This window comes from Pan troglodytes, chromosome 15 (genome assembly GCF_028858775.2).
Source record: "Pan troglodytes isolate AG18354 chromosome 15, NHGRI_mPanTro3-v2.0_pri, whole genome shotgun sequence".
NCBI lineage: Eukaryota > Metazoa > Chordata > Mammalia > Primates > Hominidae > Pan > Pan troglodytes.
Genome location: NC_072413.2, coordinates 33,909,262 through 33,932,105, shown reverse-complemented (window position 1 = coordinate 33,932,105; position 22,844 = coordinate 33,909,262). Strand labels below are relative to the sequence as shown.

General features: G+C 35.3%; 1 protein-coding gene across 17 annotated transcripts in view; it reads left to right on the top strand.

The window, feature by feature from the left end:
* The window catches only part of RALGAPA1 (Ral GTPase activating protein catalytic subunit alpha 1), a 270,569-nt gene that overhangs the window by 111,682 nt on the left and 136,043 nt on the right, over positions 1-22,844 (top strand). For 13 of the 17 annotated variants that reach the window (XR_010150907.1, XM_054666497.2, XM_063792830.1 and 10 more), the window contains 5 exons: positions 7,733-9,277; positions 11,058-11,182; positions 12,571-12,787; positions 13,732-13,908; positions 19,610-19,762. Coding sequence is in view for 16 of the 17 variants with exons in the window: in XM_054666497.2 (XP_054522472.2) it covers positions 7,733-9,277; positions 11,058-11,182; positions 12,571-12,787; positions 13,732-13,908; positions 19,610-19,762 (2,217 nt within the window). In the remaining variant the exon portion in view is untranslated. The remainder of the gene's footprint in view (positions 1-7,732; positions 9,278-11,057; positions 11,183-12,570; positions 12,788-13,731; positions 13,909-19,609; positions 19,763-22,844) is intronic. The other 4 variants (XM_001141541.7, XM_063792836.1, XM_054666502.2 and 1 more) reach the window with 1 other exon arrangement.

Here is a 22,844-nt window from a genome sequence, read left to right as displayed (position 1 = left end):
AAATCAACATACTAAAGGCCCTTAGAAAACCTGTTAAAAAAAAAACAAAACTGTTGGCCAGGCGCAGTGGCTCACACCTGTACCCCCAGCAACTTTGGGAGGCTGAGGCAGGCAGATCATGAGGTCAGGAGATTGAGACCATCCTGGCTAACGCGATGAAACCCCATCTCTACTAAAAATACAAAAAAAATTAGCCAGGCTTTGTGGCGGGCGCCTGTAGTCCCAGCTGCTCAGTAGGCTGAGGCAGGAGAATGGCATGAACCCAGGAGGTGGAGCTTGCAGTGAGCCGAGATCGCCCACTGCACTCCAGCCTGGGCGACAGAGCAAGACTCCGTCTCAAAAAAAAACAAAACAAAACAAACAAAAAAAAACACTGTTTATAATTGAATATGTCTCAGACTTATTTAAGCACAGAACACCTTTCCAAGTACACATATTGATATCCTGTGCCATTAAGGTTCCAGAGAGAACCAATATGAAAATTAAGCAGGATTAATCTTCTACCAGTTTACATTGTAGAAATCTAAATTATTGGATTGGTCTTTGCCTCTGCGATTCTTGGAAGCAAATTAAAGACTTGGAATTTGATTCCTCAGGTGTTAGGTGTAGAGCGAAGGAGAGTGGAAGAGATAAGAGAAAATGTATGAGTTATAAGAATAGAGATTTGTAAAAATAGTGCTAAATTAAAAAACAATCACCAAAATCTTAGATCATCAACCAATCATACTTTTTAATTGCTGATGTTTCTTCCAAGGTTTGACTAAATTTTACTTTAGAATAGTTTAATATGCAGAGAATTAATAAGAAAGTGAACTGTATGAAGGGGAAAAAGTAAATGGTTTTTCATGCTTTTGTAGCTCTCCCTCATGTGAATTAGCTTAAACGAACTCATAAAATATTTCCTGAGTCTATCTCTGAAATCAGGAAATGAGGTTTCTTCAACTACTTCACCAAAAATAACCTCAATGAAACGACTCATAGACAATCTACCTCTAGCTTATGGTTAGTAGTAGAATTTGTTAGAAAAATATTTATCTGATACTTTTGGATAATTGGGGAGGTAAAGGAAAGTCCTTTAAATCCTTTTTTTTTTTTTTTAACGTACCAAAATCTATGAGAAAGGACCATCAGTTTTCTAAGTACCTTATTTGTTCCCAGCCCATTTTTCCTCCTCCAGTGTTCTTGTTCTAACTGTCCATACTACCTGCATTGTTGTAAGTATGATGCTATATGATATAGCTTTATATACAGCTATAGACTAACCTAGTTGAATAGTTGAGTATTCTTGAAGAGTTAAAAAAAAATTTTTTTTTTTTTAATTTGCTCTGTTGCCTAGGCTGGAGTGCAGTGGTGCAAACATGACTCACTGCAGCCTTGACTTCCCTGCCTCACTGCAGCCTTGACTTCCCTGCCTCAGCCTCCCATGTAGCTGGGATCATAGGCACGTGCCACCACATCCGGCTAGTTTTTTTTTTTTTTTGTAGAGACAGGGTTGTTGCCCAGGGAAATTCTGAACATAAAGTTGCCCAGGCTGGTCTTAAACAACTCCTGGGCTCAAGTGATCCTCCGCACCTTGGCCTCCCAAAATGCTGGGATTACAGGCGTGAGCCACCACACCCAGCCCTTAAAGAGTTTTTCTTAAGCTCTGGGGACCAGTTTGTGGGCATTAGCACTATGTCAATGCACTGTTTCTTAACATCAGACTCATCTATAACAGTTTGAAAAATATGTATCAAATTTGATACAATATGTTGGCTTGCACAAACATCTAATATAATTTATTCTGGTGTCTGGGCAAGTACACTCCTTGGCTTCTCTCTCATTGGCCTTTGATAATTACTTATTTGATAATTACTGCACTAGATTGTAGACATTTGGTAACCCAGCCTGACAGTCATTATTTTCCTGATAAACGGATAAGAGAGAAGCCAGAAATCTGAATCATCGTTCTTAAGCAAATTACTTTTACTGCCAAAAGTAACACTTTAGTGAAAAAAGGAATATAAAAGTATATAAACATGGTAGGCAGCTTTGTGTATACTTCCACAAATGTTTCTTATTTAGTATTTTCTAATCAAGTACTATGAGTTTCTCATCCTGAAATTAAGCTTACAGACCCAGTTTCTTTCAACCAGTTCCCAAAACTGATTTGTCATTTTTGTTGCTATTGGACTCTGGTCTATCTAGGCTATAGTATGTAGACTGCTAATGTTGGGGACTGATCTCTTTTTATCAACGATATGTTATTATTTGAATTGAGCTCTTTATACTTCTGTTTTGTGACTGTCAATGAAAAATAAAATAGTATGTCTCACAGGCCTATCCTTTTCCTAAATTCTGCCCAATAAGGAGAATTTTTCATCTCATCAAAGAAGTAGGCCCTTCTTTATACAATCAAGAATTTTTTCCTGTCATCAGTGTAGAATAGGATATTAATATTTTACATATTTTCCATTTGTAATCTGCTGATTGTAGCGTAATTCCAATTAGATTTTTTTTTTTTTTAAGAGATAGGGTCTCATTGTGTTGCCCAGGCTTGATTGCTGTGGTGCCATCCTAGCTTACTGCAGCCTGGAACTCCTGGGCTCCAGCATTCCTCCCACCTCAGCCTCCTGGCAAATTAATTTTTTTTTTCCTAGAATAATTTACGTTAATTTTTTTGAGACACAGTCTTGCTGTGTCACCCAGCCTGGAATGCAGCGGTGCAATCTTGGCTCACTGCAACCTCCACTTCCTGGGTTCAAGCAATTCTTGTGCCTCAGCCTCCCGAGTAGCTGGGACTACAGAAGTCCGCCACCATGCCCAGCTAATTTTTTTTAAATTTTTGGTAGAGATGGGGTTTCACCATGTTGGCCAGGCTGATCTCGAACTCTTGACCTCAGGTGGTCCACCCACCTGGGCCTCCCAAAGTGCTGGAATTATAAGTGTGAGCCATTGCGCCTGGCCTGCATTAATTTTTTAAAAAGAACATCTCAAGAAAAATGTGAAGCTAACTTAAACATGACATTATATAGCATAATCATAAGCAAAACACTATACTTTTCTTAACATAAAAAATGTATTGGTAGTTTATGTTCAAAATTTTAAAATCAGGAAAACAATATTAGAATAAAAGAGAAGATAGTCGACTGGGCTAAATTTTAGTGGTTTAAATGAAAACTATTGATCTTGATTTGTTGCTTTTAAGTCTTTTCATATGATTACAATAATGTAAAAACTGCTTTGAATTACCTGCAAATTGAACATCTAATCTTAAAAAGATAGAATTTTAATAGCCTCTGTTAATAATATTTGAAACATAGATGCTCTATAGTTTTTACTTACCTTGAAGTACATTGCCGTTGTTGCCCAAATAGACAAAAACTTAGGTAATTAGCAGAAAAAAACTGAGTTTCAAAATGGCATCAATTTCTATGTAAACTAGTTTAAATGATATTATGAATTTAGGAACCATAAAAATATTACTGATAGCTAACGTTTGTGCTTGACCAGTAAAATAATTTAACTTTAGTAAAGGGGATTTTGGCCCTTGATTCTATGATTCATTTCAGAAATTATTAAAATTTCTAGTGATATGTTAGTATTTTAACTGAAGAGTTTTTTTGTGAGTAACTAACTTGCTTTTTACCAATAAGCAGCTACTTTTTTTTTTTAAGGCGAGCTTTTCTTCTACCAGTATTTATTAAGCCCATACTTATGTGACAGGTCCTCTTTCAATCAATAGAGATATTGCAATGAACAAAACAAAAATCCTCAAGAGACTTAAATCTAGTGGAAAGGAGTACTTTTTTCTTAACATTTTATAAGCTGACAGTATACTTTAATGTACAGCTTTCCTTTCAAACTAACACAGGAAACTTTTTGAACAAAATATTTCCGGGAAAAAACCGGTTTTTTAATCTAGAAATAATTGACCCATTTTAATGCTAAACAGTATTAAGGAAACCCAGAGATAAAACTTGACATTTCTGTAACTTTATAGAGTTTTTAAACTCTAAATTTAAATTTATTTTACCAAAGCATTTTCTCAGTGTTCAAAAGCAGTTTGTGTAAATCTCTTGAAAACAACATTTTTATTGTTTCACTCATTAAATGGTTTCTAATGCTTTAGATTAACATTTAATTGAAAAGACTATACTTTCAAGCATAATTTCTAAGGTATGTTAGTAGAGGAGTTTCTCTGAACATGGGTGATCGTTCTTCTCTTCCTCTGGGAGAGTAAGAGGACACAGTTGGTTTCCCTTAAGAAAAAGAAAAGAAAGAGAAAAATATATAAAATTTTATTTAAAAGCTTTCATTTTTTAAGTTAAAATATAAGCAGCATAATTAAATTGTTTTGAGGGCATTTTTATTTAAACCTGATGCCACCATTATTTTTAGCAATTCAAAGTTTTTTTATTGGTTCCTTCTGTATAATTTACTAACATTTGTTTTAGTTAGATTTTTATTTCTAACATTCTTATCTTTATAGAGATAAATCACTATGCTGCTCTGTGGTTTTTTTTAAATTCTTTTTTGTTTATATTGAGATATAACTAAAGCCTGGCTTTATGGTTTTTTAATAATACAATTAATTTTTACCAAGTTTTATTTAAAAATTAATAAATTATTTCATGAGTACAAAACATATATGATGTATTATTCAAGAGATTAAGAGTAAAGATTAATTTCTGCCTTACTTGACACCACAACTCCTCACTTTGTAGCTGTGTAATTTTGGGTAAGTCACTTAAAGAGTTTCTTCATTTATAAAATAGGCATAGCACCTACTTCATGGGGTTGTTGTGAGGATTAAATGAATGATATGTCAGATGCTTACAACAATACCTGGCATGTGGAAAATACTATGTATAGTTTAGTTATTATTTAGTCTTTTTCTCAGTAAAGTTCAGCTGTATATATTTGCTCAACTAATGTAAGGCTTATTAGAGTCAATTATGCTTAATTCAAGTGCCATTTGTATTGACATAATTCAGCCCTCTTGATCTGAATTTAGCATAAAGTTGGTTTCCTGTCAGTGTTATTTTCTTCTTTGATTTTATGTAGTTAGTATTATTATGTGCCATGAAAGAACTATATTTAAATCTTAAGAATTTTTAAAAACATTGTTTAAATTTAAATTCTCCAGTACTACAATATTGGTAGAAAAAAACCAGTTACATTTTTTTTTTTTAAAGCTCTTTCCCTCTTAAGCTTGCACAGAAGTTTAAGATAGTCATATATGGTAACAAAGTTTTAGGAAAAAAAAAAAACATAGGCTGAAATAATGGTTATGTTTTCTAATATACAAGGAGTGAGGGCTGAGTTTGGGAAGGAATTCCTAAACACAGAACATCATAATAATCTTTCCTGGCTTCTTTAGAATGGAAAAATTGTGAAATATCTATAAAAGAAATTAAAAATTAAAACTAATATTTTATTTTTTTCTGACATTTGTACATTTGCTAGTGTCATAATGTTTTTATGATTTTAATGTTTTGACATCTTGATTTTGACCTTTGGTAAAATAAATTCCAAGCTATAAAATTCGTAAGAATTCTTATAGAACAGCTATACAGTCTTTATCCTTTGCTGAGTTCTTTAGAATATTGTGTGGAAAGAAATTTAGAGTGCATGCTGAATATAATCTCTGTCATTTGAGGCAGAAGTTCTTATGATCTCTTATGGCAGATGTAAAAAAACGAAATATTTATGTTTGTCAAGATGCACAGATATGAGTTAGTTATCTGCTGTATTAACAAACACTTAATAAGTGCATCAAAGTGAAGTTTGTAAGGAAATGTTTCGCGTTTCACTTAGAAAAATTTCTCAGTGGAGTGCATGAGGAAGAAAAACAATGTCATTTTTTAAAGTTGCACATTCCCCTCAGTTTAAGGACAAAAAGTTAATTGTTTCAGCTTCAGGAGATACTATATATTTAACCTATGTTGAGAGCCTACTAGTATATCACTAGGAATATACTAGAATCTTGGCGTAATACAAACCTATGTTGATCTCAATTTAGTATAAAGTAGGTCCATTTGGACCTCATACAAATAGGGTGATATGAATGAAATTGCAGAGGGACTAGCCTTTTTTCAGCCATAGTAGCATGGATCCCAAAAATACTTTGAATGACTATCTCCATTTTGTAAATGAGGAAACTAGTCTCAAAATCTAGAGTAAGAATCAACAAATTATTTTGTAATCTTGGACAAGTCACTGCTTTGCTTCTGGATCTAAATTTTCTCATTTTGATTGTTCAGTTATAGTTCTGTTGCACTTAACTTTTGTGCAAGAAGCCTAATAAGTAGCAACAGCTGACTTTTTGACTCTGTCCTTTCTTCATTATATTTTGCTGACTTCTGAAAACAATTTTTTTTTGTTATTTCTAGGTAACTTACAGACCATGATGGATTCATAGACATTGTATTTTGCTTCCACAATTCCTGTTGAGAATTTGTATATATCTGAACAGTTAAATGGTTATTTCATCCTGACACTGAAGGCAGTGAAAATAATGCAGTGATATGCAACACTAAGCCTGTTTCTCAAACTTTTTTATTGTAAATTTGATAAAGTAACTTAACCTCTCTGGGCTTCAATTTTCTCATCTGTGAGATAGTTAAATTAGATAATCTCTGAATGTCCATCTATAATAATAATAATTATTATTATTATTATTTGAGACAGAGTTTTGCTCTTGTTGCCCAGGCTGGAGTGCAGTGGCATTATTTCGGCTCACCGCAGCCTCTGCCTCATGGGTTCAAGCATTTCTCCTGCCTCAGCCTCCCAAGTAGCTGGAATTACAGGCATGCACCACCAAGCCTGGCTAGTTTTGTGTTTTTAATAGAGATGGGGTTTCTCCATGTTGGTCAGGCTGGTCTTGAACTCCCGACCTCAGGTGATCTGCCCACTTCAGCCTCCCAGAGTGCTGGGATTATAGGTGTGAGCCACCGCGCCCAGCCTATAATTCTTAAAAAGAGATGTAAGAAGCCAGAAATATAGTTTTTAGAGCTTGGTGGCTGTTTAATGGAAAGGGCCAATAACAGGCAGGTAAAGTTTCTTCCTAGCAGATTTAAGTGGTGTTTTTGCCAAAAACAAAAGAATACAATTGATTTTTTAAAAAATATATTGACTTTATTTGATGTCAGTGAATAAGATTTTAATACGTAATAAAGTAAAACACCTTGGGAGAACAGTTTCCTGACAAAGAGAAATTTAGGAAGAGGGTAGAGACTTTCATTTCTAATATGTAATCAAACAGAGAAGCAAAATTTGAAGAAAAGATGCCTCTTGCCTTTTTGGGAAGGAAGCTGGAGAATTTATTAGACCCTATAAGAGTCTACAGTGGGATACTTGGATCGGCTTTCTGTGTTAAGGTGTATTTTTTCTGCTTGGAACTTAAATAAGTAGGAAAAGTTTAATAGCATTTGAGTTGCTTGATTTATTGGCACAGCTCTATCTTTATCTGCACTTCCAAATGTTTCATCACCTCACTGTCTGTTTCTATGCATGTTAACATTTTAAAATGTGTTTTGGTAGTTTTCTAATTCATTGACACTACATGCTATATTGGCTTGTGCCCATCATTTTTTTAAAAAAACAGATTTGTATTTTGATTTTTTTTTCATTGAGCTTACAAAAACTCAGATTTTTTTTTAAAGCATATGCTTTAGAGCATTATTGAAATTAATAATTATTTTTTATATTCGTGTAGTTCTTCTCTACATAATTTTTTTTTCTTTTACAGATATTGATGATGCTCAAATACTTCCCCGCTCAACTAGAGTCAGACATTTTTCACAAAGTGAAGAAACTGGAAATGAAGTTTTTGGTGCTTTGAATGAGGAGCAGCCATTGCCTCGAAGTAGCAGCACTTCTGACATCTTGGAACCATTCACTGTTGAACGAGCCAAAGGTGCAGTTCCTGTCATTGACAGTTCATCCCGTCATGCACCAAGCTTGCAGAGTTCCACAGAGGCTTCTTCAATAACTAGATCCACTGAAAGCCACATCACTGATACTCATAGTAGAGAGTCTTCTCTGGAAGTTGGTGATAGCATATATGACCATCTTTGTCATTTAATAGGTCCAGTAGAACTTGCAGATTCAGCTTTTGAACAAATCCAGTACATTGACCTTGAAGGAGATGATGATCTTCTTTCCACCCTGAAAGAATATTTTAAGGAAAACCAGGAAAATCATAGTAAAAATGAGACAGGGAAAGACCCAGCTTCTCAGGAAGTGACTATTGCAGTAAATAGGGGTGAAAGATTATCCTTAGATAAATTAGAATGCACAGATCAGGAAACTGAATCAGAAAATATCACCTCTTTTGTTGGGACTCCTGAAAACCTACAGTTTCAGAAAGAACCAAACTCAGCTGTCTTCATGAGTAATATCGCACCTAACCAGTCAGACAGTTTTTTTAGAACACAAACTTCTGAAAAATCTAAGCAACTAAACACTGATAAACAGCCATCAGAGCCTAGTTTAGATAGCCCTTGTGATAAAGAAAAAAGGAAACATCTGTACAGACAAGCAGCCACAGAATTAGATGCTTGTGTTGATGTAACACTAGTTGAAAAGCTTAAGAGTGTGCAAATTAATGAAAAAATCACTGTCCCACATGTTATGCGTGCCAAGAAAGCAACACTAAAAGCACCTGTTAACCGCAGAATGCCTCATGTTACAAGTACTAGCAAACTTTCTCCAACTAAAAGGAGCTTGTCTGAAACAGTAACTCATAGAGCCAAAATCATGAAAATTGCTACTAAAAAACGAAATAGTGTTCATGTTACTTTTAGGCCATCCACTGAGTCCGTTCAGTTTTATAATCCTCTGGAAAACAAAGAGGCTCCATGGAAGATGAGACTGCGGAAGCTCGGTGGCTTTAGTAGTGGTAGCAGCAATAGCAGCACTAGCAACACCCATACCAGCACAAATAGTGCTACAGAGCTAGTAAAACCTGGTGTGTACAGACCTCTAGATACACTTGGTACTGCATCAGTAAGCAGCAAAACAGTGAAGGAATCCACAGAGATTCCCACCACCATATTACAAAAAGAAGGAATTGCAAGTAGTCAATTAGGTAGTCGTAGTACTCTTAGGTCATCAAGTCATGAGGCAGGACTACAGCAGGGCTCCCTGGGTGGCGTTTATAAAACTGTTGTACATGCTCTTTCGAAGCCGAAGGCAAATGTTTCCCCACAGAGGCAGAACAGAATGCCACCAGAGGCTCCACTGAGGGATCTGTACAGTCATGTAATGGGCTATTTTGGAAGGAAAGCTGCAGGTGAGCACTAACAGTGTGCAGAGCGCAAAAGGAGAAAGACAGCACCAGTTTGGCTTAATGCAACTGAAGCAAGCTATAAGCAATCAAAAAGCTTTGGGATGGTCACTGCTTTCTCTCTGTTTGGTTATGCATGCGCCTTTTCCCAGCTGTATTCTTCCCAGCATAGAATGTTTATTTAAATTACTAATTTCCCTTATAAGGCATTTAGTTAAACCTCTTTGCTGCTGAACAACAACATAGGAAAGTGGATATATAGGAAAATTTCAATAACCTATCAAAGGCTACCTAAATCAAGTATTTTTCTGAGTATATACCACAAGTGTGGAAATTAAGTTTATCAAGGAGTTACTATGCTTTCTTCCCCACCCCACTATAGTTTAAAAGGGCACCAGATATATCTAATTGATTTCATTTATTTTTACTGCTGATCTATTTGGTTTTGTATTTTTTCTTGATAGAAATTATTTTGACAACTAACATAACAGAAATCAAGGTCCTACAGCCAGCACCAACATTATAGTTAACTATCAGTGATGAGGAAATTATTTCTTAAATCTCAAAGTGAATTTAATCACTTTTCATTTAAGCCATTTCCAAACATGCTGTAGGCTTTTAGTTTTGCATTCATTTATATAGAATGCAAGTTATGTCCTTGAAACACTTTAATTACTTTGTTTTTTTCTGAGATTTTAAGTGTGCATAAAGGTTTCACAGTAGCCACTCATGATTTAAATATGGAACCTCTATGGACAGATAACAGAAAGCAAGATTATGGTAACTGTTTTCTCTATCTTGAGTCAAAGTTAAAATAACTTTACGTATATAGACTATTAACTTTCAGCAGTAAGGTTGGTTTTGATTTTATTTGTTTTAACATGGTTTTGTTAGCATGATTAACAACGCTGTATAATGCATCTTGCATTGAGCCATTAATGCCACCTGAGGGCAGTATTTGACAGCTTAGCAAAGCCTGGCCAGTAATATAAAGATAATGGTATTTCACAGTGAGCTTCTGACCAGTGTGTTTTCTTAATCTGAAATACTTTGTAGTTTATTAGGAATATAAACAGTGCTCATTTTCCTTTCATTGCAGAGAAATCAACTTTTCAATAGCATAGTAGTGACATAGATACCATATTTTCTATAAGTTAGTTTCCCAAGTCTAAAACTTTCTTGTTAATGTAAATGGTAAAAATAATAATAATGTAGTGATAAAAAAATCAAAATAACTATTTTGGATTTTTTTTGTAAGAAAAACATTTGTGGAAGTCAACTTTTTATTCTTAAAGCATTAAAATTAGATTTTATAGTGGATAGAAACAGCAGTATATCAAAACCATAGAATTTGTATTTATAAATACTGAAATGCATTTGTATCCCACTGAGTTTTGCATAGATTCAAAGGATGTATTCCCTGAAAACATTCTTTGGGAGAAATATGGAATTATAAATTGTTAAGGCTCTAAAAAGAAACATTGAGTCAGGAAAAAAGATAAATATACCAGTTTCTTTATAGGCAATATTAACCTAACTTCAGCTAGTGCTTATCTATAAGCTTTCTTGCTGTTTAAAGTTACACTGAAGATTGACTAACATCTGCTTAGTTAAATAAAGTAAATATCAATTTACTAATTCTTAAATCTGAAAGAAGGGAAATTATTCATAAATGCATGTTTGGCAAATAATTGGCAAAGGTACTTTGTTTTGGGTTGTTTGTTTCAAAGTTAGAAAATGCAGTTAAGTTTTTCCTCACTATATATAGTTATTTATTTATTTTTAGTCAATAAAGAGGACATGAGCCAAAAACTGCCTCCTCTTAATAGTGATATTGGCAGCAGCAGTGCTAATGTTCCTGATCTGATGGATGAGTTTATAGCAGAACGACTTCGAAGTGGTAATGCCTCGGTAAGTTTTATTTTATATATTTGGTTTTATAGAGGAGGGTAGAAAAACTAACAGTTATATACCTATGTACATATATGTCAATTTATATATGGGAATTTTTATTCAAAATAACCTTTCCTCAAAATATAACCCTTTTTATGAATTAAGATTTTTGAATTACATTTTTATAACTTTTTTATCTAAAGACATAAACAGCCTCATAATTTTCACCAGGGTGAAAGATCAGACAGGTACCTGTGCACAAATACACAGGTATAAGCAACTACCTTCCTAGTCTCCCCTTTTTTTGTCTTTGCTCGTAGGTTACCCTGGTGCCAGCTGCCAGCCCTCGATGGGAAAGATAGCAATGGAGGTCTTCTGCCCCAGCTCCCATAGTTATATAAATAAATAAATATAATCTAATATATAATTTAAAATAAAAATACATATATAATTTTTATTTTTGTCTCAAGATCTGCTTGTGAACCAGCTCCCATAGTTTTGCTAGCACAAATACTGCTTAACCATTTTAGATAACTTTGGAAGAGACTTAAAAGTTATCTTTATCTTGAATGTTAGGATTATGGCAACATGAAAGCAGAAGCTCTTTTATCCCTAATAATGCTTAATTGTTAGGGAAGAATAAATATATATGGAACTAGTTTCTTTTGAGACAGAGTGTCGCTTTGTCGCCCAGGGTGGAGTGCAGTGCAGTGCAGTCTCCCGGGTTCCAGCAATCCTCCTGCCTGAGCCCCCTGAGTAGCTAGGATTACAGGTGCACGCCACCATGCCTGGATAATTTTTCTATTTTTAGTAGAGACAGGGTTTCACCATGTTGGCCAGACTGGTCTCGAACTCCTGACCTCAGGTGATCTGCCCACCTCAGCCTCCCAAAGTGCTGGGATTACCAGAGTGAGCCACTGTGCTGGACCTGGAATTGCTTTTTTTAAATTGTCATATTTCATTTGGGTTTGACTTCTCTATAACTCCATTATATACCCCGCCCCTTTTTTTTTTAGGCTTACTTTTTTCCCTTGAGTGGATAAAAATCATTGAATGACATCTTTGCTGTCATTCTTTCCACTCTCCCACTGTCTTTTTTATTTGCTGCTTTTTTTGCACTAAATACTCTTTCTGCTGTTTTAATTTATATTCACTGCACGGATCCTGCTGAGGCTTAAGAGTCACAGGCCCAGCATCATGTGATATTTGGGTCTTTAGGCAGACCAACAATAGGTCAGGCTCTAGCTCCATTCAGTTACATAGATTGTTTGGTGAGTGTGTTCTCCACTCCTACTTCAGCCTCTAAATCTCAGCATTTATTGTGATGGTTTGGAAATTAAAGGTTTCAGATGGTTAAAGAGAATAAAAGCTTTTTCTTAATGGTAAAATATTTCTTGAACGTTTAGACTATGACAAGAAGAGGAAGTAGTCCAGGCAGCCTGGAAATTCCCAAAGACCTCCCTGATATTCTAAACAAGCAGAACCAGATGCGCCCTATTGATGACCCAGGTGTGCCCTCAGAATGGACTTCTCCTGCCAGTGCAGGGAGCAGTGATCTTATCAGCTCAGATAGTCATTCGGATTCTTTCAGCGCTTTCCAATATGATGGCCGAAAATTTGACAGCAAGTATCTTTTCTATTTGAATACTATGTTTTATGTTGATTGTCTTCTGTTCAAGACTGACTTACGGATTATGTAGCCATCACCTTCCTCTCCAGTGTTACTTAGGCAGTGGCTCCCACATTAGAAAAAAAAAAAATTAGATATTTGGTCTTGCTATGTTGTCTGGGCTAGTCTTGAACTCCTGGCCTGAAGCAGTCCTCCTGCCTCAGCCTTCCGAGTAGCTGGGATTACAGGTGCAAGGCATCATTCTTGGCCCCACTTATTTTTATTTCAATTTTCAGTGAAATTTCAAAGGAAGTTTTAGGGAATCACCTTAAGTTGAAGCTACTTTATGTTGCCAAATTAAGAGCATTTAAAAAACAAAAAATGTGATCCCTTCTTAAAAGAAATGACATTTTTAAGACCAAAACTGTAGAAAGGAAAATAATTTAGGATAGACCTGTTACTAAAAAGACAGTCATGATTATGAGTTGCCACTGTTTCACACACTCATATTTGAGAACCAAATATTTGGATTATGTTCAATGCTACAGTACCCAGAACTTCCTTTGAATAATTGCTCCTTGTTACAATAACATCAGTAATATTATTTGGTGCTATATTATTACCACTTAGTTATTCAGCTATAATTCTATATTGCACTTGGTAGTCAGTGAAGGGCACCAAATTTTTAAAAAAGAAGTCAAAACCTTGGGAACTAAGTTTGTGAAGAGCTGGGATATGCATTGGAGAATTACATGTTTCCTCCCTTCATGGCTTGTACACTATCCCGATCTACTTATAATCTTCAGAGTATTAAGATTATTTACACTTGTCTGAGTGATATGTAAACAGAATAGATGTACGGGGAATGTTTATGTTTGATCATTTTGCTGATTTAGCTCTCGTAAATATTTTTACTTTGTAATTGGGACTCATATAATAACATTTCTTCTTCCTATAGATTTTGGCTTTGGAGCCGACACTGGGGTTACGTCCTCTGCTGATGTGGATTCAGGTTCTGGCCATCATCAGAGTGCTGAAGAGCAGGAAGTGGCTAGTCTAACTACTCTTCATATAGATTCTGAAACAAGCAGTCTTAATCAGCAAGCTTTCTCTGCTGAAGTTGCAACTATTACTGGTAAAGTTATTCATGGGAATGTGTTTCTTAAATGTATTTTTTAAACCTTCAAAGAATTTGATTAAAATTTTGAGAGATTTTAAGTATTACTTATTACTATTTAAGTATATTTTTTCATTCATCTTTATGTAACAATGAAGGGGAGAAAAGACATTAGTTTCTTGACCTGAGGTCCACTGGGTTAAGCTTCAGAGGACTCTGTGAACTTGTAGTATTTTACGCAATATTTTGTATATATATGCACTAGAACATTTTCTGCAGGATTAAAAAAAAATTTTAATGGGAACATAATAGATGTATATGTATATGGAGTACATGAGATAGTTGGAGTGATTTTTAAAATAAATAAAAAAGTTAAAAGTAGTGGACTCTCTTTGTCATTCAGAGTTAGCCCAGATTTTTATGATTTCTTTAGCAAAGTATTTATTATAGAAAATATAAAGCACACTGCTTAATAGAAGGCCTGTTTGTCAATATACTAATATTCTGTGTTTAGATAGTAGTTTGTGCTTTTTGGAAACTTTTTACATGTAGTCATACCCAACCATAATGTGATAAGTGGAGTCTTCAATCATGTTAAATGCAGAGTCACATTATTGCAATGTTAGTGAAGTGATTAGAATGAGCCTGAGCAGCTAGTAGCCCATAGTTCTTGGGGGTTCCACTCTATAATCCAACCTCACTGTGGTTCCGGCTACAGTTTGCCCCTTGATGAGTGGTTATCCACTCCAGCCTAATTATCCATGGGGTGATTTTGCATCTTGTGGTTGGCTGGAACTTGCAAGACTGGCGCAGTGATTTCTGCATCTCTAAACTAGTCAAGCATATTTCCTCAGCCAGCCTAGACAGAGGTAATTTGAGCCAGGGGAATTCTAAAAGTTAGAAATCCATTCTCTGTTTTCATATCCTGCCTCCTTTTTTCCCAGATGGCAAGAACTTTAGCAGCCCCATTGCAGAATATGGCCCTAGTGGAGAATGGGAACCAATTGGGTTAGAGCTACAGTTCCATCATTATAGGATTTAAATTACTCAAAGTGGAATACTAGAGAAAATTCTTATTTTATAATGAATACCTCTTACTTTAGTTGTTCTTAAATGTAAATGAAAAGATACTTAACATTGATAGTAACCAGGGAATGCAAATAAAAACTACAATGAGACCCTACTACACATACTGAAATTGTTCAAGTTAAAAACACTGACGGCCAGGCATGGTGGCTCACGCCTGTAATCCCAGCACTTTGGGGAGCCGAGGCGGGCAGATCACAAGGTCAGGAGATCGAGACCATCCTGGCTAATAGGGTGAAACCCCATCTCTACTAAAAATACAAAAAACAAAAATTAGCCAGGCATGGTGGCGGGCGCCTATAGTCCCAGCTACTCAGGAGGCTGAGGCAGGAGAATGGCATGAACCCGGGAGGCGGAGCTTGCAGTGAGCCAAGATCACACCACTGCACTCCAGCCTGGGCAACAGAGCAAGACTCCATCTCAAAAAAAAAAAAAAACCACACACTGACAATCCAAAGTGTTGAAATGAGTGTGGAGCAACTAGAATCGCATACATTGCTAGTGAGAATGTAAAATGATCAAGTCACTCTGGGAAAATATGGCAGTAACTTTTAAAGTTAAACATACGTTTATTATGTGACCATTTTTAGGTATGTATTTTCCTTGGACAGTTGTACGCAAAAGATCATGGCAGCTTTATTCACAGTAGTTAAAAATTGAAAACAAACCAAATGTCCATCAATTGGTGAGTGGATAAATAAATTGTAGTATATTCATTTATTGAATATTCACTGAAATAATACTCAGTAATAAAAAAGAATTAAATATTAATATATGCAAAAACATAAGTGAATCTTGAAAATGTGCTAAATGAAAGAAGTCAAATACAAAATACTCCATAATTATACGTTATTATTCTATGTGTATAACATTCTAAAAAAGAAAAAACAGTAGTGACAAAGTAAATCACCACTTACTTGGGAAGGATAGGTGTCAGTTGAGGGGATCGACTACAGATGGGCATAAGAAAACTTTATGGTGATGGAACTGTTTTATATTTTGTTTGTGATGTTGGTTACAAGACCATGTGCAGTTGCCATTTTTCAAATAACTGTATACTTAAAGGTGGGTGTGTTTAAAAAAAATGTAGGCTTTATGTTCTGTAAAACAAATTTTAATACTATCAAAACTTTAAGCTATTAATCAGACTGGTGTGTTTCCAAAAGATTTCCGTATACAGAAGAAAAAGACATTTTTTATTTCTTAATTCTCTATAGTTATCAAAAATAAAGTTCCAAACAAAAGTTCTAAAAATAAAATGATGTATATGGAGAACCTGTTTTAGGTCTTTTGCCTTTATGTTTTTTGGATAATTAACTTCTAAGAAATTTTAATATTTATGTAACCTATATTTACTCTATGTAGTGACTATTTTTAGGTCTCTCCTGGGAAGTTTTATTAGGCATTCTAATCTTAATCAGTACCATTAGTAACAGCACAGAGGTGTTTAAGAAACTAAGGCAGTTGTATTTGTTTCTGTTTAGAAGACACAAAATTCAACAAAGATAAAACTCCATATACACAATGTATAAATGATTCAGTACAGTATTTTCCATGAGTGAAGTTTGCATACATTATCATACTACTAACGCAGTAGTACTTTATGAAAGGGATGTTAGTAGTCCTGAAATCATCTATTTTCCTATAACATAAAAGTTTTCAGAAACTACGAAAGAAATCTAGTATAGGAAACAAGAATGAAAATTAGATAACCTCTTTTTAGGTCATGAGTATCATTATAGGAATAGTTTTATTGCTTAAAAAAAAACCGTTTAAGAGGAAAAAGCCTCTTAAGTGAGCCATTATAGATTTTTAAAAATAAAATAGGCCGGGCGTGGTGGCTCACATCTGTAATCCCAGCACTTTGGGAGGCCGAGGCGGGTGGATCACGAGGTCAGGAGATTGAGACCATCCTGGCTAACACGGTGAAACCCCGTCTCTACTAAAAATACAAAAAATTAGCCGGGCGTGGTGGTGGGCACCTGTAGTCCCAGCTACTCGGGAGGCTGAGGCAGGAGAATAGTGTGAACCCAGGAGGCAGAGCTTGCAGTGAGCCGAGATTGCACCACTGCACTCCAGCCTGGGGGACAAAGCGAGACTCTGTCTCAAACAAAAACAAAAAAGCAAAAAATAAATAAATAAATAAATAAATAAAATTAAAGGCAGTAGTGATTCTCTGGTGATTCTGTGATAGCTGATATAAAAGTATTTAAAATCTTAGTTCTTGGCTTGGTGTGGTGGCTCATGCCTGTAATCCCAGTACTTTGGGAGGCCGAGGCAGTTGAATCACCTGAGGTCAGGAGTTCGAGACCAGCCTGGCCAACACAGTGAAACCTCCCTCTCTACTAAAAATACAAAAAATTAGCCAGGCATGGTGGTGGACACCTGTAATCCCAGCTACTTGGGAGGCTGAGGCAGGAGAATTGCTTGAACCCAGGAGGCAGAGGTTGCAGTGAGCCAAGATCATGCCGCTGCATTCCACCCTGGGCAACAGAGCGAGACTCCATCTCAGAAAAAATAATAATAATAAAATAAAATAAAATCTAGTTCTTAAAAATGAATTCGATTTTTATGGATCAAAACAATACATGGAGATAAAAAGGTTTATATTTCAAAGCATTTGACCAAAGGCTGATGTCTCTTTGGCATCTACTTAAAAGTTTTTGGTAAACATTAAGGTTATAATTTTCATTATGCCTTCAGCAGTATGTGTTTGTCCTAAGATATAGAATACTTAAGTTTCTGTAACTGTCCTTTAACATATGATTTTTGTGCCATATGAATTTACTCCAAATCTCAAATAAAGGAAAGGAAACTTTTCACCTACTATGTAACATAATTGAGCCTAGATAGAGTCATATGATTACTCATTTGATATATGATTATCATATGATTATATGATTTTTGTGATAACACCTGATAACACAATCCAGTTCTATATGTATTTTTTTAGGCACTTACTGTGCTACTACTTAAAAAAAACGCCTGTATGATATGTGGAATTGCACTTTTATAGAATTAAAATAATACAAATGTAGATCGTCCTTGACTTACTATAATTAACAACTTACAATTTTTCAACTTTACAGTGGTGTGAAAGCAATTCTCATTCAGTAGAAACCTTACTTCAAATACTCATACAACCATTCTGTTTTTCACTTTCAGTATAGTAGTCAGTAAATTACATGAGATAGTCAATACTTTATTACAAAACAGGCTTTGCATTAGATGATTTTGCCCAACTGTAAGCTAATTTAAGTGTTCTGAGCATGTTTAGGGTAGGCTAGGCTAAGCTATGATGTTCAGTTGATTAGGTGTATTAGGTGCAATTTTGACTTACCATATTTTCAATTTACAATGAGTTTCTTGGGGTGTAACCCCATCATAAGTCAAGGAGCATCTGTATGTATTTAATTTATATTGGTTTTTTGCTTTACTGTGTAGAAAGAGGTAATGAGGGCAGAGGTTTACAGGTACTGAGTTCAGAATATTGATATTTTTCTGCTACAAAGAAGCTTAAAATAAAAAGACCTACTGTTTTAACAACTTGCTTGGTAGTAGCGGCACTATATTATAACCACCACAAGTTGTTCAATACAGCATTAATTTGTGCTATACTTTATTTAAGTTAACAAAAGTACCTGCTATGCACCAGGTACTATACCAGGCACTAGCACTACTACAGTATATAACAGAATTTCTGTTCTTACAAAGTTTATACTCTACTGGGGAATATTTAAAATTGAACGGGCAGTTTCAAGTCAGTGTGATAAGTGGTATAATAGAGAGGTGCAGGGTTCAGTGAGAGCATCTAGCAGAGACTCTGTAATCATACTTGGCAGAATCAGGAGTAGGCTTCTCAAGGAAGCAGAGACCTGGAAAATAAATAGGAGTTAACCAGGCCGAAAAGAGGATTAGGGCTCCATGCAAAGGAAAAAGCCAGAGGTATGATGCAATAGTACTCTAATAAATACAAGTAGTTTACTTTCTATGACTAGACATAGAAGTTCTAGGTGGGTTGTGGGGAGGCAAGAAAGTTATAGAGAGACTTGAGAACCATACTAGGAAGTTAGGGCTTATGCTGAGGCCAGTGAGGGGCCACTGAAGGATTTTAAATGAGGAAGTGACAGGATCAAATTAGATTTTTAGATCTTTTTGCTGACTTATGGAGAATGGATTGGGAGGGGGAAGTCAGGATGTGGGAGAGACAGAAGGCTGGGAACCACTGTAAACCAAGCATTGATAGTTGCATATAGAGCAGCAGTGAGCAAGTGCCTCAGTTCTTAAATTGCCCCAAGTCTGATTTAAGTGAAATAGAATGACAGTAGGTACTAGAGTTTCTATAGCTGGGCCAGAAATGGGAGTAGATATTCTTAGTTTCACTAATGGCTCCTGTCATTTGGTACATCCAGTTTTGATTCTATACTATTAATAGTCCCATGATAGACATGAGAGGAGACTCCTAGATATAAAAGCTTGTACAATATTATGATTTCCTTGACCTCCCTGGCCAGTTTATAACTGGTTTTATCTTTTGGTGTTTAAAATTTCTTTTATTTAGGGTGTTAAGCATTACATCTTAGGTAGGATATTGAATACTCTTTATGGTAATTTTATGAAATTATATTTACAGGTTCAGAAAGTGCTTCCCCAGTCCATTCACCTCTGGGCTCCAGGTCACAGACTCCTTCCCCTTCTACACTGAATATAGATCACATGGAACAGAAGGATCTGCAGCTCGATGAGAAGCTCCACCACTCTGTTCTTCAGACACCAGATGATCTAGGCAATATTTCAAAATTAGATATTTACCTTTTTTCTTTTAGGGCGTCAGTGTCAGGAGATCATAAATAAGCCATCTTACATTTGATTATATATGATTATTGTAAATATTTTGGACTTTTCTAAGTCCTTTGGAAATTTGTTAATATAACTTTTTTCTTGTTCTTAAAGATATTTGTTGTCTGAGTTTTTTTCATTTTATTATAGTTGATTAGAATCCTCAAATTAGTTATTGCATTATTTTCAAGTATTGTATTATCATTTATTGATATTGGTAGTGTTTCCTAAAACAGGAAATACATAATTTGGCATCCTTATTCTTAGTTTTATACCTAAAGAACCTAGTAACTCACAGGAGAACGTAGTAACATTATCACTTGTTAATCAAGCTTTCAGTGAAACAGTTTATCAAACCATTTTTTTTTATTTTGATTCAGCAAATTTGTCAACTAAATTTAATTTAAAAGTAGAGGTCCAAATGAATATTTTCAAGTAAATGTTAAAAAGTGACTTGGGAAACCTAAGTAACTGCCAAGTTTTTTTAAAAGTTATTTTTGCTAGATTTTGTATGATGTAACAAACATCAGACAAATACGCACATTTATGGCATATGCAAATATGCCATAAATTGGTCAAAGACACAGTTAATGAGATATTTACAATGAATGAAAAGCTAGTTTTCATTGATAAGGTAGCACATTTATTCTCTGACGAAAGGAAGAAATTTAAAACTATATAACTTCTAAACTTTTTTTAAGAAACCCGTTTATTTTAAAACTGTAGAGGTGAGGTTTCACCATGTTGCCCAGGCTGGTCTTAAGCTCCTGAGCTCAAGTGACCCGCCTGCCTCGGCCTCCCAAGATTACAGGTGTGAGCCACCACACCCGGCCCAAGGGACCCATTCGTTAACATGCAATTGCCTTGTAATTATGTAGCCCTAATTTTCTGGTTTGTGGATTATTTCTGACCTTTTCTTTTTCTCCTTTGATCTGCAGTTGTTTATTTGTTTACAGTTATTTCCCCAACATTTGGAAAAAAACTTCAGTTATAGAAGTGTTTCAAGGCTAGTAAAATGAATGCACATAAACCCTTTATATAAATTCATCAATTAATATTTTGCCACTTTGTCTATATTTACACACAGCACATATATGCACAAAATAGCCTGCCCTTCCCACATGTCTCCCAAACCTTTTATTTTTGCTGAGGCATGTAAGAGGAAATTGCAAATATCAGATCCTTCAGACCTAAACATGTCAGTGGATATGTCCTAATAATAAGTGTATGTTTTCTGCGTAACCACAATATAATGGCCACATTCATGATATTTAACATAGATACATTGCTGTTATTTTAGTCTATAGTCGTAAGTCCTCAATTGTCCCAATAATGCCCTTTATAGCTACCCCACACCGTCAGCAATCCAATAAAGAATTTAATCAGGCTGGGCACCGTGGCTCACGCCTGTCATCCCAGCACTTTGGGAGGCAAAGGCAGGTGGATCACCTGAGGTCAGGAGTTCGAGACCAGTCTGGTCAACATGGTGAAACCCTGTCTCTACTAAAAATACAAAAATTAGCTGATCATGGTGGCACACGCCTGTCATCCCAGCTACTCGGTAGGCTGAGGCAGGAAAATTACTTAAACCTGGGAGGTGGAGGTTGCAGTGAACTGAGGTCGTGCTGCCACTGTACTCCAACCTGGGTAACAGAGTGAGACTGTCTCAAAAAAAAAAAAAAAGAATTTAATCAAAGACCACACGTTGTTGCTTGCTTTTTAATCATTTAAAATTTTGTTAGCTTTGAAAAGGGTAAGGTAGAGGCAAATCAGCTGATTTATCATTGTATTTTGAAGGTGCTCTGGAGTAGGGAGGCATTAGCAATAATGGTTAACACTTCAGTGTGTTTTGTTTGTTTTAGTGGCTTTACACAAGAAACCTGTTTTTTTTTCTTGTAATGGAGAAAGACTAGTACCTTTTTAATAATACAGTCAGTTATATACTTTATATGTAAAGAGAAAAAAGTTAACCATTAGGAGTAAAGAATGTACATGTACTAAGAAGTGATTATAAATTCTCAATATGTTGGAATGTTTTCAAGCGTGAGAAATCATAACTTTATGGTTCTTTCAGTCTACAAAATTTTTAGTTCCCAAAGTTCTTTAGATGCATAGATATCTTTATTGTCTTTTTAATTATTTTCTATAGCCTTTTCCATTATATACATTGAGTAGAATAATGGATTTTTTTTTAAAGCTGGAGGCAACCTGTAATGATATCTAGCAAAACCATCTATTTTACAGATTAGGACATGTATCCTTAGAGAGGTTATTAAATAACTTTTATAACACATAATTAGTAGCAGAAAGAGACTAGAACTAAGGTTACCTATGTTTCTTAGAATCTTGCCAGTATTCGTAGGCAAAATACAATTATGGTAATTTTGATTATGTTTAAATTTTAGTTAAAATGTTTATTTTTCGGTCGGGTGCGGTGGCTCACGCCTGTAATCCCAACACTTTGGGAGGCCAAGGTGGGCGGATCACGAGGTCAGGAGTTTGAGACTAGTCTGGCCAACATAGTGAAACCCTGTTTAAACTAAAAATACCAAAAAATTAGCCAGATGTGGTGGTGTGAGCCTGTAATCCCAGCTACTTGGGAGGCTGAGGCAGGAGAATTGCGTGAACCCAGCAGACAGAGGTTGCAGTAAGTCAAGATCACGCCATTGCACTCCAGCCTGGGAGAGAGTGCAAGACTCCATCTCAAAAAGTTTATTTTTCATGCCATTATGCTAACTCTTAATGCTGGTCTGGGATGTAGCTACAAAGAAAAGGCCTAGGAAGACTTCCTACACCATCTGCCTTTAGCCTGAGGTTTTCCATTAATTTGATGATATAACCTGAAGTTGCTATTAGATAAAAGTGAGAGTATGTGCTTATAAATTTGATGTTTTTATCAAACAGATTTCTCTATCTGCATAGATAGAAATTTCTCTATCTGCAAAGTTAGTAGTTACATAGAATCACTATTGAATAGCTAGTTAACATAATGCTTACAATAATTCCTTATTATTATCTCATAATAATAA